Genomic DNA, 14,445 nt, shown 5'->3' with positions numbered 1-14,445 from the left:
GAAAATCAATGCATATTAGATCTACTAGCCTTCAAAAGGACAGTCACTATTTTGTTAATACAATTCCCGGTACACTAGATGGCGGTATGCAGTATATATTAGCACGTGCTTACCAGAAAAACAGCAACGGGCTAAGCCGAAAAAGAATCAGCTTGAGAAAGAAGAAGGAAGTGTTTTGTTTCTTTACAGTTGGATGTTTACGATTTTCAGCTGTTTTGACTTTAAATCATCAGGTAAACTATCATATTTGCGCGTTATATCGTCAAGGACCGCATCGCATTGTTATCCTGGGAACATAATTTATTTTCTGACATTTTTGCCTGTAGCAATCGGAACACCCAAATGCTACGCTGCTAAGCTAACGCAACGCTAACGTTAGCATAGCAGTTTTGATGTGTTTGAAATTCATCTGACTACAAAGCTAACTGGCTTAACAACAAACACCAAAGGGCTGCTTCATCGCCTCAGTTTCATGCGTGCGATTTTAGTTCTCTTTGTTTTTTAATTAAGGAATGGTCAGACCACTGCAACTGACTTATTCAGTAAACCATCCTTTTTGGCTCTTCTTGTTTTCAGATTTCTAGGACCCAGAAGAAAGCGCACAATGAACCTGGAACGACTGCCCAACGAGGAGAAACTCGGCCTGTGCAGAAAGTATTATTTAGGTGAGAATATTTTAAATGTAAATAATGTCAGGATCCTGTCACAATGGTACAACACTAACCGTGGCTGCACAATGTAAGCTATGGCCATATGACCTGTGGTAAATAAACAAGAACACAAATATACAGTATGTCCTGCTTTGAGTGTGCTGCATACACAGAGCCAGACTGAGAAACCTATGCAGGCACTGATTTAAAAAAAACTAAAAATAAAAAAAAAAATAACATCTTATTGCCCCCTGAAAACAACTATCTAGCCAAGCCAATCAAAACAGCCCTGATGAACTATCTACAGTGCAGTCTTTGCATTATGTGCAGGAGTCTTATGCCACCATTAGATTTGTTGTTCCAGCAGTGCTATGACCATACAGTAAAGTTATTTCTCTGCCACCTGATTGTAAAATACACTAAACATGACCTACCCTTACACTTATATATATATATATATGTAATAATAGCACAATCCTGGCTCTCTTAATGTTGTGGAACCTTAATTAATGTAACTGGTAAAAACTGTGTTTGTCCTACTATTTCATGTATGAAAAGGTTTACTATGGTAGGCTTATTCAAGACGTGCGTGCGCTTTACATACACATTGAAAGCCTGCTAATATATAAGTCCAACTTTTAGTCACATCACTCCAATCCAAACATCAATGATCACCAAGTTTGACAGACATAAAAACAACAAAGTGTGCCCTGATACTTACGCTCAGTACTATATCTATCTGTTCTGATGTTTGTTGCTGTGAGTGCAGCTTCAGTAACTAAGAGCCTTTTGTAAAGTAAATGAGAAAGTCTAATTATTTATAATATACAGTACATTCAGCATTGTTGTCGTTTGATTGTTGAATCCTCATTTTCCCCAGGTGGCTTTGCATTTCTCCCATTCCTATGGCTGGTTAATGTTGTTTGGTTTTTCCGGGAGGCCTTTGTAAAGCCAACTTACACTGAACAGGATCAGATAAAAGCATGTAAGTAGGAATGATTTCCAATAAAAAATAATTAAATCCAATTAAATTGTTTCATAATGTGAGCATTTCTGTTTTGTTTTCAAGTAAGACAAATGGATGGGTAAATGTTTATGATAACAGTCGTATAATTATTTATTTATTCAGTATTTTTTTATAGAATTCTCCCATTCAAATATGGGATATAACCCTATTTGAAAAATATCAGAAGTTGGTTAAAAAACAAACAAAAAACAAGAAGTGTCACTTGGTTGTGGTATAATGTCCCTCTGGTGCTCTTCAGTTTGGCGATTCAGAAAATCTTAGACAATGTGAAAACATTTGAGGATATTTTCAACAATAAAGACACGGCAACACATTTCAGTCATCAACATTGATGCATTAGGGCAAATACAGGCCTTGATGGCTGAAACACATTGTTGATATGATTCTATAGCCATGAAATAATAAAGGCATTTTAGCTCATCGTCCTTTTGAGTGCCTCAGATATTTTCATACTGTCTAATATTAGAATGTACTTCCCCTTTTTAAACATCTCATTGTGATTACTTCAGATTAGAATACATAATGTGCTACAGTAAAACAATTTCAAACAGTATGTGTGCAATTATCTGAACTTCTTTTGTTTCAAAAGATATATGTGGGTGTAGTTTATACATTGTGTGTAACTCCTGCTTTTTTTTTTTTCTATCTAGATGTGAAGCGGTCAGCACTGGGATTGCTGTTATGGATAGCTGTACTCACCACATGGATTACAATTTTCCAGCACTACAGAGCACAGTGGGGGGCAGTGGGAGATAACCTCTCCTTTACCATTCCTCTGGGCATTCCTTGAGATGTCTCTTCAAATAACTCATAATCTACTATAATGGACCAAAACTTTTCTTTCTCGAGCTAAAGAGAACAATTTTAGTGTTCTAGTTTCTGGGGCTTAATTCAGTGACAAAATGATGTTCAGAGCAATCAATTTTCATCCAGTTTGTTTAGCATACTTAACATTTTTTTCTCTTGATTCCTAATATTTTTGTTAATATTTGTAATTGTGCTCCCAAAAACAAGTGTAACAATAAAAACGTTTTACACACTCAAGTTGTTGCTCCACATGCTGTTTGCTCCCATGACAGTTCAGATTGTCATACAAGTTTATCCCTCTGACTTATCGGTTAGCTTTTCCTCTATATATATATATATATATATATATATATATATATATATATATATGTATATATATATATATATATATTCCAATGTTTTGCATTGTTACAGAGGTCTCGTAATGTCTGCATAATCATCGGCGCCTGTTGTGAAACTCAATAACTTGAGCCCCTCAAATGTCCTCTCTTCCTTATCCTCATACATGAGTCATAACATTATCTGTGCCATTTTTAGTTTCCCTGTCAAAGCTTAAGTGACAGGTTCCACATTATTGACAGGGTGAACATGTGCTTGCCACGCAACTGCTCACTTCACTGGCATGTGCCAGGAGCAAGACATATCAGCACGTACAGTGCCTGTTATGAAGTAGAGAGTAGCACAATGAAATTGATTTATGGGAAGTAAATACAGGAGTCCTTTCATGGACATGGTGTATTGTCTCCTGAGTGTTGTATATTACTTGTGTTTCTAAAAAAATGGCAACTACAGGCCAAATATATTGCTATTTTTTTATTTTAACTTTTGCTATGATGTGCTGTTATTAACATTACAAATATCTGCACAGTTAAACTAATAAAATATTATCTTATATTAAACATCAGTACTTAGAGAAGGCACTCCTGTACCTCACATCTATCAACAATTCCCTCTATAAAGACTTGTAGATACTGAATGCAGGACTTGTGCTTATAATCAACACATCTTCCATTACAGACAGTGAGCGATGAGGGGAAAGTGGTTTATTGGTTGCACACGTTCTCTAGCATGTGTTGGACGCCCCTGCTGTCACTGTCCGTCTGACATCGGCTCACGAGGGTCAACAACACCATCCTTTGAACTTATTTTGGGATGGAGCCTCCTTGACGACCAACCTGAGGCACATAATCCGTAACATGTCTGATACATGACACAACAGTGACACAACAGTGACACAACATCACTGCCTTCAGAATAAACTGCACACTAATTACACATACACACTTACGCTTATCAACTCTTTAAAAGACGGTAAGCCAGCAACAGCTGCACTGCTGACCGAACAATACACTCTTATGGCCCTGCATGAACACCCAAGGGTAAACATGTTGGTGCTGACTGGTGCATAGCATGGGTGAAGCAAGGTGCCCCACTATGGATTCCAAAGTCATTATGTAATTCTGGTATAAAATACACCACAACAGTCAGCCAAACAGTAGGAGGGGAGCATAGAGTCAGTCAGAGACACGGACCACCTCATCCCACTCAGGACGTAACAAGCATCCAGCAAGGACTGTCTGTCTGTCAGTTTCGTCTCCTCTACATTTATTTGGATCAGGGGATTTCAAGTGGAGGTAAGTGTTTCTCTGGCAGGTTTTTAAGCATCAGCTGCCGTGAAGTCACTACTTTTCTAATTTCTACTGATTAGAAATGGACTTCATCCTGCCACCCACTCTGCCAGCTGATGGTATCCCATGGGAGAAGGTTATACCACCTCTCATTCCCCGGCTGAGTGGGACTTATGGACAATGTAACTGGTCCCCAAAGTTACTGATCCCAGAGAGTGATCATTTAAGTACAGCAGAGGTAGGTCTATTTATTTACAATGGCAGACATTTAAAAAGAACATTTTAATCCAGGCTCTGTGATTCTGTGATCATTAGTATTTGGATTGAAATGATGTGACTGAAAGTTGGTCTTATATATAAGGAAGCTGTTCAACAAATATAACGTGTAATGGGCCTTTTTTTACAGCATATATTGGGCAACATGAAAAACACAAAAACAGGTTTTACCAGTAACATTAATTAGGGTTTCACTCCAGGTTTAAGAGAGTCAGGGTTGTGCAATTGTTTTTATTTTTTATTATTTTCTTTATTTTAAAACTGCAAATGTTTCCTGTATTTTCTGGATAAGCAACATCCTTACTTGAAGTTATTTTTCCAACCACACCTACAGATTAAGATCCCAGGTAGCAGCAGTTAAATTATATATACAATATTATAACCGAATGGTGACAAATGGGACACTTGTTTATTTTAATACATAGTATGTTTTACTTATGTTGGCAGGTAAATTGTGACGACACTGGATTTACAGTTCAAGTTGATGTAAAGCACTTCAATCCAGAGGATTTACTTGTTAAAGTGATTGGGGACTTTGTAGAAGTACAAGGAAAGCATGAAGAAAGAAAGGTTGGTATTCTAGGAAGAACCTTCTCGTTTAGTTTCTTTATTTACAATAGCTATGAAGTGCAGTATCTTCTAAAACTGTATTGCTCTGTTTACTTTGTTAGAAGGATGGTCCAGGAGTTACCACGAGGCAGTTTAACCGCCGCTACCGAATCCCAAAAGGAGTGGACACCATGGCTTTACAGTCAGTGGTCTCTCCAAATGGAATCCTTATCATATCTGCGCCGATGCTGCAAAGTCAGAACTCCAGATCCCTAACCTAATCGCGTGCAAATCATCACTGTACCAATCTTCACCTTATATGACAATGAATGTAACAGAAATAACTGCGACTCCTCCAGTCACGTCAACACTCGGCATGTGCCAAAACAAGTCATTTGTTGTGTTCCTGGCACATCCTAATATTCCCTGTTCTCAGATATTTGTATACTGTATACTGCTCTGCTTTTCCTCATCAATCTTACAAAAATGTTTAAAGGAACCAGACATTTGTAAATATTCTGTGTTCACATATCAACCTGCTGCTTCTTTGTTTGCCACTTTTGTAAAATGTACTGCATGAGTAATTGTAATTGTGATAAATTAAGTACACATATGTATCTCCAAACATTTTAATGTGGAACTACTGTATTTCTTAAAAAAAATACAAATAATCTTTATTTTATAAAAAATAAAAAAATGACTGCATCAATGTTCAAGTCACTTGTTGCTCATCCAAGAATTCTGTCAACATACATTCCACTTCCCTAAAAAGAAACAGAACATTTAGCAGACAATTAGGTATTCATCATGAATTTGTGGTGCTATGTTGATATGACGAAAAGGATCATAAGCACCAAATGTATTTTTTACCTGATCTGCTCCTTTACCCATTTTCTTTGTTTACGTAGCACCTGTAATAAAGTGTCATCTTCAAACTCCTTTTCATCTGAATCTGGAAAAGAAAATCATTTAAAAGTATTGAGCAGGCAGCATGTACAACAAACATGTAAGACATTCTGAGGGGTTTTCTGCTGGGAATGCAGGGAATGGAAGCTATTCATAGTTCAGAATATGATCTCAACAATTAACTACAGGGTAAAGGTTGGTGCTCTCTGCTCCATTCAGCTCACCTTCAGCCTCCTGCAGCAGCTGAGAGATGACCTTCACAGATTTATGAACTGTGGCATGTTGAGGTGCAGAGACAGGGCAAGGAGGAGAAACCAAAGAGCTGGGGGATCTTCGAGAAGGAGGTGAATCCACAGTAGGGAAGAGCACCTCTGAAACTACCTGTCAATGTCCAATAAGAACACCCTACTGGTTAATACATATTTAAAATAACCAACATTAGATTATCACAACATAGATATATATACATATATATATACACATATACACATATATATATATATGTGGCATGCAGAGTAATGTCAGATTTTAAGACCTAAATGCAATATGGTATTCTGACATGGATAGGAATGAAAAGAAATGCAAAAATGTTTTTAGAATTATGAACATTAAAAATTATTGGGGCCAAAGCTGACAACCTAACTGGCTCAAGGCTCTTGTTTTAATAGAACTGCATAGGAACCAAGAAAGAAAACGACTTGACAACCGTTGCAAGAACCTTTGCAGCGTGTGTATGTGCTGACCTGTGCTAAGGCACTGTGAACTGGAGAACGTGGTGTTGCACGATCACCAGTACAGCTCCTACTGGAAAACCCTTGGTTTTGCTCCTGTTGCTGCATCTCTTCCAATAGCACTGCATTTTTTGGAGGTCTCTGTTGTGATGAACTCCTCTTTATTAAGTTAGGGCCATCAGCGTGCTCCTCATCCACAGTATATCTGCAACACATCTATATTAAGCATTCAGACTTGAATTTCGTAAAGGGTGTGTTTCTTACGTTCATTCACCTTTTTGGTGTCTTTTGCTTTCTGATGGACGACGTTGTTGTCCCCTTATTCCTCTGCAACTCTTTTCCCTGAGCTTTCTCCTTCTTGTTGTTCTCAGACCTTTTGTTTCTAAGAGGCCACTCTTTCTCTACAGCTCCAGATGAAGCATGTGTTGAGGAAGACATGCATTCACGAATTGGTTCTTCAGTGAAGATATCAATTTGGTCATCAGGGACCTGGGTCTTTTTACTTACAAATTTGGAATGGAATTCATCTAAATCCTGTGAAATGTTTTGTTGTGCGCTAGCATGAGACAAGTGGATGGAACAGGGCAAGACATCGCAGAGTAAATGCATGTGGGCTGGAACATGAGCAAGAGCCTGGTGTTGAGACACAGAAGAGCCAGAGACAACAAATGCAGGGGGGGGACTTGGACCTGAGGCAAGGCGAGATGAACTGAGGGCTTCTTTGTCATTTGGCTGGTGAGCAGTGATGTGTGGATGAATATCTTTCAGTGAGAATTCAGGACATTGAGTACTTGGGTGTCCCTGCAAATGACACAAAAATAACGACAGAGAAATTAAATCTAAAATGTATATTAAGACCATTATCAAAACATATTAAAATAAATACCATTAACCCAACCTTGTACAGATGTTCCACTTCACCAGGTGAGGGATGGAGTAAACTGGAAGGCTGCAAGCTGAAGGTGTTATGACGATGGGAGTGTTGCAGGGTTTGAGAGAACTTTGTGGCCTGCTCCATCTTTCTCCTTAAACGCCACTGGAACAAGATGTCCTCCTCAGGGCGAGTGGGGAGCCCCAAAGAAGGAAAAACATGCTTTTGCGACGACTCAGATTGAACGGAGTTTGAGCTGGCCTTTGCTGTAAACGTTAATCAACACAATGAACAATAACATTGGCACAAGATTACATTTTAAAATACCATCATGATAAAAGTTACATAAGGAGGAGGACTTTGAGAAGGAGGAATTGCCCTGTGCTGGTTACAGTGGAAGAAAATGTCAACAAACAGTTTGCTACTCACCAGCAGTAGATTTTATGAGACCAGGCATGAAAGGTCTTCGCACTGGTTCATCTACACTGACAGTAGGAGAGAAATCTGAGCACCCCAGGCCTTCTGAGCTGACACGGATAGATCCATCACTCAAAGTGCATTCACTATGAAGTGGAAAACACAATTATTTACAATTCAAGGGATTCATTTATCAGTCATTTAATTAAATTGGCTTCATACCCCCTCAACAGAAGTCTGCTGGCCCTCTCTTGAAGATTTATTAGCTCTGTGTCATCAAACTCAACCTGGAACGTGTCAGACAAACCCTGTAAAACAAAGACAAGGCAGAAAGTTCTATAAGCCACAGTTTTGCTCGTTATGTCTCAATATTAATAGCATTCACAACAAAATGTATAAACAATTACAACGAAGTAAATACATTTGTAACATTTGATTGAAAAAGTCCAGTAAAAAAAAATAATAATTATAAATTTGCCAGTTCGTCTTTTACAATATTGTGAGGGTTCACTTTGAAACATGCAGACTGAAAGAACCATAAATGTGTCAAACAAGGCAGCATCAAAGATTACAAGGCATTATTGTAAACACAGAGGTTTCCAAATGGACATGTGGTGTGGCAGTGAAATGCTAATGTTGATTTGCACGCTGAGTTGGAGAGATGCGTCTCTCTTGCAGACAAAGTCATTATGGAGAGACATAATAACTAGTATAACACAGTACTAATATTAAAACAACACAAGACACAGACAAAATAGTAGGTTGCCTTACCTTTTAAGCAATTATACAAGATATTTGCTGGTGAATTATAATTCTTACTAAAAGTGTACATATGAACTCTATGGAGTAGAGGAGGCCAATAGACTCACACTCACACAAGGAGATCCACTGCATATAGAAGGAGATCTGTCACGATGACGCTGTCCAGCTGGACTAAAAAAGGCAGGCATGTGTTCTTCTCTCAGAGGCAGGATGACCTGATCTGTTCAGAGGATAGGATTACTCAGAGGAAGAAAGTTTGCAACGGCAATCTGAATTTAGGAGCTGATAAAAAAATAAAATATTCATACATTAAAATACATAAATCTATCAAAATATACCTATGTCCACCATTTTATTTGGTGTTGAACTGGGGGGCAAAGATGAGGATGACTTCCACCTAAAAGGCAGCTGCTCTTCTCCAAAAGCAGAAGCCATCTGCTGGCGATCCTCTCGACTCTGTGGTCGACCGTGGCGAAAACGCTCAATGTATCTGGAAGACCAAAGGTCAGTGCTGGTTACTTGATTAATTTCATATAGTTAAATAAAAAAACAGTTTCTTTTGTCTTCACAACACAGTTATCTTTAATGTTCTGTCAGGACTTATACAGTATTATACCATTTTTCACTTTGGAAAAGGTTAGAGTTCTTTTTAGGATAACTGCATGCATACACTATGAAACTAAAACATACTTTGCCAGCATTGAATCCTGCTGATCTCCTGGCTCAGAGGACAGTGTTGAGCTCCCTGCTCTTGCAGTCTGTTTGTGTGTCTCCATGTCAGATGTGGTTGCAGTGATGGAAGGAGAAGTTCTACTATCAGTGGAAGGCCAGGATTCAGAAAAAACAGGTTGCCCATCTGCGATGGCTAAACTGAGATCACATTTGTCAGACTTCTGTTGGCTCACTGGGTCTAGAGTGTGTATCTGTGGACTGGGTCTCTGGTTTAAACGCACAGGACTCAATGTCTGCAAAACAACAAAAGAAATTATAGGAGGAAATCAGTGTTCCCAGTGTTCAGAGTCACCAAAAACGTTTTTGAGTCTGTCCAAGTCAGCAAGGTTGAGTTGAGTTTGCGTGTGTGAAATGTGCACACTACAATACCTGGAGAGCACATGAATCTGCCCTTTGCCACAAATTAAATACTACTTCCTTATCAATATAGCAATTTCTTATGCCAAATTATTAAAAAAATAAAACCTGTCTTTTTTAATAAAAAAATCCAAGTCCTCATCTCCAACCTCCAAATATGAATGGAGCTGATGATGCATGAATACATGAATAATGAGTACTACAACACTGCTGTAAATAATCCTACCGTCTTTTTCTTCTTTTTTGACAAGGACTGGTTGCAGGATGGATGGTAGTGTGACTTCCCCACTCTGGGAGCTGGCTGGAAAGGGTTCTGGTTGGTGAACACGGGACCACTGCAATAAAAACACATGTGACCAACTACAAATTCGCTTTTAGTTACGATGAAAAAAAAAGCTCTTTAGATCTTACCTGGATTTCATCGCCACTTCTGACAGTCACGGATGGGTCATAATAGTACAAAGCGCGGTCGAAGTTGTTTCAGTGAAATAATGGATAGTTCTGGCTCCAGGTATTTGCTGGATCGGTATTAATACTTATATTACTTTGGACTCACAGCAGAGCCAAATACCTCATGATGCATCAAAGTATTCGTTGTAATGTTTTGGCCACAAAAGAAGGTTACCATGGATTTAAGCCAGTACAACACTAATGATTCACGGTATAACAAAATAACCTGTAAACGAGGGCGTTTCAAAGACCACATCATCCAAAAGGTAATTTTCTTTCATTAATGTTTTGCTATTCGACAAAAAAGATATTTACTATCGATGAAACCAGAAGAGAGTCACTCACTCTGCTGTTGTCGTTACTTACTCCAGAACATAAAACCAATAACGTCCGAGTCTAAGATGATTGACATGACATTTAACCAATCATGTGTAAGTTCCTTGCAGCACGTGTGCCAATCAATGAACGGGAAACGGGCAGCGCGCGGAAGAGGAACGTCTGCAAATCATACGCGACCGTCGAAAACAAGCTAAGTTAGCAGCGGTTATTTGAGCTAGCAAGTGCAGTTGTAGGATAAAATAACAGTCACTACTCTGTATCACCACATCAGTACATATATGACGAGATAACAGCCAACTAATCGCTGTATTAGGAATATAAGGATTAATTAGATTACTTCTGTTGATATACAATGGTTATTGCTAACCGCACCTAGCTTGCTAGCTAACGTCAAGATTAGTAAAAAGGCAATTTATAATATCCATACATTACATTTGTAAAGTCAGCAACAAGTCACTGCAGACGCTGTGCAGTGGTCTGGCTCCTGGCGGTGAACGCTTTTCTAGCGTGTGTTTAATATTTTCATCTCCCGTGCGGTGGAGATAATGCACCACGTAAAGATCAAGACTGAGAGGCCAGGTAAGAGGTCCCCCCACCCCTTTTAAAAAAACAACAATCAACTCTTATAAAGTTACTTCTATCCAAACATTTTCATGACGTAAACCAGTAATAACTTGTTATATTCACATTTCATATTTACTTTAGTAGTAACATCTATTATATACTGTACTGGGTTTAGTTGGGCATTACTATATTTGTACACATGGATTATCTCTTCTGCAGATGTGGAGGTAATTGGTGCTCGAAGCAGATTGGATGCAGTGTTAAAGGGACTTGTTGAGAAGAGTGACAATGAAAGGTCAGAAAAAATAACCATATTATTATTTATAACTGGCTGCCTTATTGTCTACAAGTTCATTCAGTTTCACTGTTTTTTGTACAGGGAGCAAAATGATGGTGACACTGGGAAAAATTCAGCGGACTCCCTTAACAAGTAAGGAGCAATAATTAATATTACAGTTACACCCACCTACTCTATAATGCAGGACATTATGTAAAATGCTAATCAGTATTGTCCTTACCTCTAAATAACAATGTCCTGTTTTCCCACAAATAAAAGATATTCAGTATGACAGACAAATAGCTGATGATTCATACTTAACTTGCATTTTAATTTGAATGAAAAACATGTTTTTCTTATGATATTGCATTTTACTCTCACCAGGGATCTGTCTCCATCATCTGCTGGAAAAAGGCAAGTGTATGTGTTTTTCAGTTTTAGTTGATGCTGTAACTCGCACATCTTTTTGGTCTTTGATAAAATCAAGCATTGTATCTTTTTAAACTGACAAGTTGTTGGCCTGCACACAGTAAAAGGTTAATTGAAAACAATTCTAGAAGCAATAACAAGTGTACATTTTAGGTTATGCTTTGACATCTCTATGTCCTGACTCTTGTTTTCAGACCTTCAGCTCGATTTCCACAGCACAGGAGGAAGAAGCGAAAAGAGATGGACGAGGGCATACCAGAGAGCAATCAGCATAAACAAAGTAAACTTAGTGCAAATACTAAAATTATACGAAACAATTCCACTGTTAAATCTCTCAAATTTGTGGCACAGTTACTGTGTGACAGATGTAATAGCCTGAGGTCTAGTAATTCTTACTTTTTCTTGCTGTTCTTTGTCTTTTTCCATTTGTTAGATGCTTACATTATCAAGTTGTTTGATCGCAGTGTGGATCTGGCTCAGTTCCACACCAGCACCCCATTGTATCCTATCTGTCGTGCCTGGATGAGAAACAATCCCTCTGTTCGAGAGCCAGCTCCTTCCCCCAGTCCCCCCCACAGCATGGTAGAGGAAGAGGTGAGGCCACAAGATGTTTGATGAAATCTAAATAAAGCCACAATTTGCCGAACACACAAACTATATGTGATAAAGTCAGTGGCACATGTATTTTTGATATCCTCTGATTTCCCTAAACAGGTGCAGACACTTTATCTTCTATCCAGCTGTCTGTAATTCAGCCAACAACTCCAATTACTACATGCAGAGTAGCCTAGGGCCATCTACTGGCCATATGCTACTACAGCACTCAAAAGTCCCTCTATAATGATATTTATCACCTTCTCTGGCCACATAAGACAGTGTTGCATCACATTGCTACATATCATTCCCTCGTGTGATTTCCACAGCAGGTTAAACAACTTTCTTAAACCCAAGCACATCAGCCCCCTGTGTGATCTTCAGTAAAGTGTGTGTGCCAAAATAAAGCCCTGCTGCAGTCTATAGCTGTGCTACATCATGGACCCTCTCTCTATTAAAGTAGCGAACAGCTGGAGCATCTGAAAATATTTGCAGCTGTCAAAGTTGGGAAAGAGGTGATTGGTGGTGTTGCCAATCAGTTAAACAAAAATGCTCATATGCTCTGATCTTTTTGTTTGAAAATGTTTTTAAAATTTTATTTTGAATTTATTAATTATAAAATTAAAGTATAAAATTAACTTTAAATAATCTCTTATGTTCTAAAGATGTTGTTGTGCTATGTTCTTAAAGCTGTTCCATCGCATTGTTTTGCCAGGTCACAGACATGATCAATGGTAAAGATCAGATTGTGTACAGACTCCCTCCTCCAGCCCCCTGTCCAATCAGCTCTTCTGGCGAAGCTGTCAATCTTAGGATCCCACAGACGGAAAAGCCCACTGCTACCAAGGTTCTGTATAATGTGGGCATGGCAATTTTATTTGGTTCACTAACATTGTGACATTAGAACATACTCATCTCTCATTATGATGAACAATAACAAATATTTGTTGTTTTTCCTCTCTCTCTCTCGCGCTACAGTCTTCTGATTCTGTTTCTGTATCGGACTCTCTCTTATGTGACCACATGGAACGCTGGAAAAAGATAAGGCACAAGTATGTTTTTTTTTTTGCTGTTTTTATTTGCTTTGCTGAGATGCATTAATTTTGATTTTGTTTGCTATATAAATCACACCTTAAGAGTATGGCTTTACACATGGATATACTGTGTGTTATCTATTACTTTAGGTTAACATTCTAATTGATCTGTTTTAAAGGAGTAAAATTGCATGCATTTCTTCGATCAAACTGAATATAAGTTACCTTTTCATCCATCTTCCCTATGCCCTCTGAATCATGAAAAAAAACATCTATTCTTTTTTAACTTTAGAGATGATGTGGGTAGCAGTGTTTAAGATCATTTTAAGCATATAAGATGAGGATGAGCATTCTTTAAAACTAGAAACAGGAAATGTCTCAGTATGAGATGCACTACAGTATGTTTTAAATATCGACCATTAAAGAACTGTAACAATCATTTACGCTCAATGACAATTGTGAATGTGAATACTGTTAAGAAGTTTGGTCATGATATAGTAAATTTGAATGCAACCTTAGTAACCTGTGACAAACCACAAAAAAGCCTATATGTCTGACAAGTTTACACCTTGTTCTTTTTCTCTTTTTCACAGATGGAAGGAGTGCTCTACCAAGAACCAGTTGAGATACAGTGAGAGTATCAAGATCCTTAAGGAGATGAAAGACCTGTATGATCACTAATCAGCCTACGTGTAGTGCTTCACCACAGAATGGACTCAATGCAACTGCAATGGAGCCATAATAAAAGACTGTGTCTGAACACACCTGCCACCGACCCTGAACATTCTGCCTTGTAGGAAAGCATTAACTAATCCTGGAGACCTAAATGGACTTTATGCAATGCAGAATTCTTTTGATGGATGTTATTTCATTCTTGCACTATTGCTTGTGCAAGAATGAAGTTTGTCATTATCATCCTTCTCATATGTCTGAATAAATTAACTTGCTCATTAGTAGTGGTTTTGAACAAAAATGAAAAGACTCATTAAAGTCCATTATGGTTTCCTTGTTTCTGCATATTTGTGGCTATGAAGACAGATTAAGA

General features: G+C 38.2%; 4 protein-coding genes across 9 annotated transcripts; 3 read left to right on the top strand and 1 right to left on the bottom strand.

The window, feature by feature from the left end:
• Positions 1–116: 116 nt before the first annotated feature.
• Positions 117–2,721, top strand: psenen (presenilin enhancer, gamma-secretase subunit). Its single transcript, XM_044033984.1, has 4 exons — positions 117–233; positions 577–665; positions 1,531–1,635; positions 2,328–2,721. The coding sequence occupies exons 2-4, from the start codon at positions 605–607 to the stop codon at positions 2,465–2,467; spliced, it is 306 nt and encodes a 101-aa protein (XP_043889919.1). The 5' UTR covers positions 117–233; positions 577–604; the 3' UTR covers positions 2,468–2,721.
• A 1,181-nt stretch (positions 2,722–3,902) lies between these two features.
• Positions 3,903–5,888, top strand: hspb6 (heat shock protein, alpha-crystallin-related, b6). Its single transcript, XM_044033983.1, has 4 exons — positions 3,903–4,118; positions 4,193–4,350; positions 4,836–4,958; positions 5,060–5,888. The coding sequence occupies exons 2-4, from the start codon at positions 4,195–4,197 to the stop codon at positions 5,216–5,218; spliced, it is 438 nt and encodes a 145-aa protein (XP_043889918.1). The 5' UTR covers positions 3,903–4,118; positions 4,193–4,194; the 3' UTR covers positions 5,219–5,888.
• On the bottom strand, positions 5,594–10,493 carry proser3 (proline and serine rich 3). Of its 3 annotated transcripts, XM_044033942.1 has the most exons (13): positions 10,125–10,493; positions 9,940–10,048; positions 9,315–9,589; positions 8,963–9,114; positions 8,732–8,844; positions 8,085–8,170; positions 7,875–8,008; positions 7,473–7,711; positions 6,849–7,375; positions 6,587–6,779; positions 6,068–6,224; positions 5,808–5,889; positions 5,594–5,701 (listed from the first exon to the last, which is right to left on the bottom strand). In XM_044033942.1, exons 1-13 carry the CDS (start codon positions 10,133–10,135, stop codon positions 5,650–5,652), a joined length of 2,130 nt encoding a protein of 709 aa, XP_043889877.1. In that variant the 5' UTR covers positions 10,136–10,493; the 3' UTR covers positions 5,594–5,649. The 3 variants fall into 3 exon arrangements, with proteins under 3 accessions (XP_043889877.1, XP_043889875.1, XP_043889876.1); XM_044033940.1 differs by having other exon boundaries at positions 9,940–10,167; XM_044033941.1 differs by having other exon boundaries at positions 8,738–8,844; positions 9,940–10,167.
• A 196-nt stretch (positions 10,494–10,689) lies between these two features.
• lin37 (lin-37 DREAM MuvB core complex component) lies at positions 10,690–14,404 on the top strand. 4 transcript variants are annotated; one of them, XM_044033978.1, is made up of 9 exons: positions 10,690–11,081; positions 11,286–11,361; positions 11,446–11,496; positions 11,728–11,757; positions 11,967–12,052; positions 12,206–12,366; positions 13,082–13,213; positions 13,345–13,418; positions 13,994–14,404. In XM_044033978.1, exons 1-9 carry the CDS (start codon positions 11,048–11,050, stop codon positions 14,079–14,081), a joined length of 732 nt encoding a protein of 243 aa, XP_043889913.1. In that variant the 5' UTR covers positions 10,690–11,047; the 3' UTR covers positions 14,082–14,404. The 4 variants fall into 4 exon arrangements, with proteins under 4 accessions (XP_043889913.1, XP_043889911.1, XP_043889912.1 ...); XM_044033976.1 differs by having other exon boundaries at positions 13,082–13,225; XM_044033977.1 differs by having other exon boundaries at positions 11,728–11,763.
• Positions 14,405–14,445: the final 41 nt, after the last annotated feature.

This window comes from Solea senegalensis, linkage group LG9 (assembly GCF_019176455.1).
Source record: "Solea senegalensis isolate Sse05_10M linkage group LG9, IFAPA_SoseM_1, whole genome shotgun sequence".
NCBI classification, from domain to species: domain Eukaryota; kingdom Metazoa; phylum Chordata; class Actinopteri; order Pleuronectiformes; family Soleidae; genus Solea; species Solea senegalensis.
The sequence above is the reverse complement of the archived record's forward strand: the minus strand, read 5'-3'. Positions and strand labels throughout refer to the sequence as shown.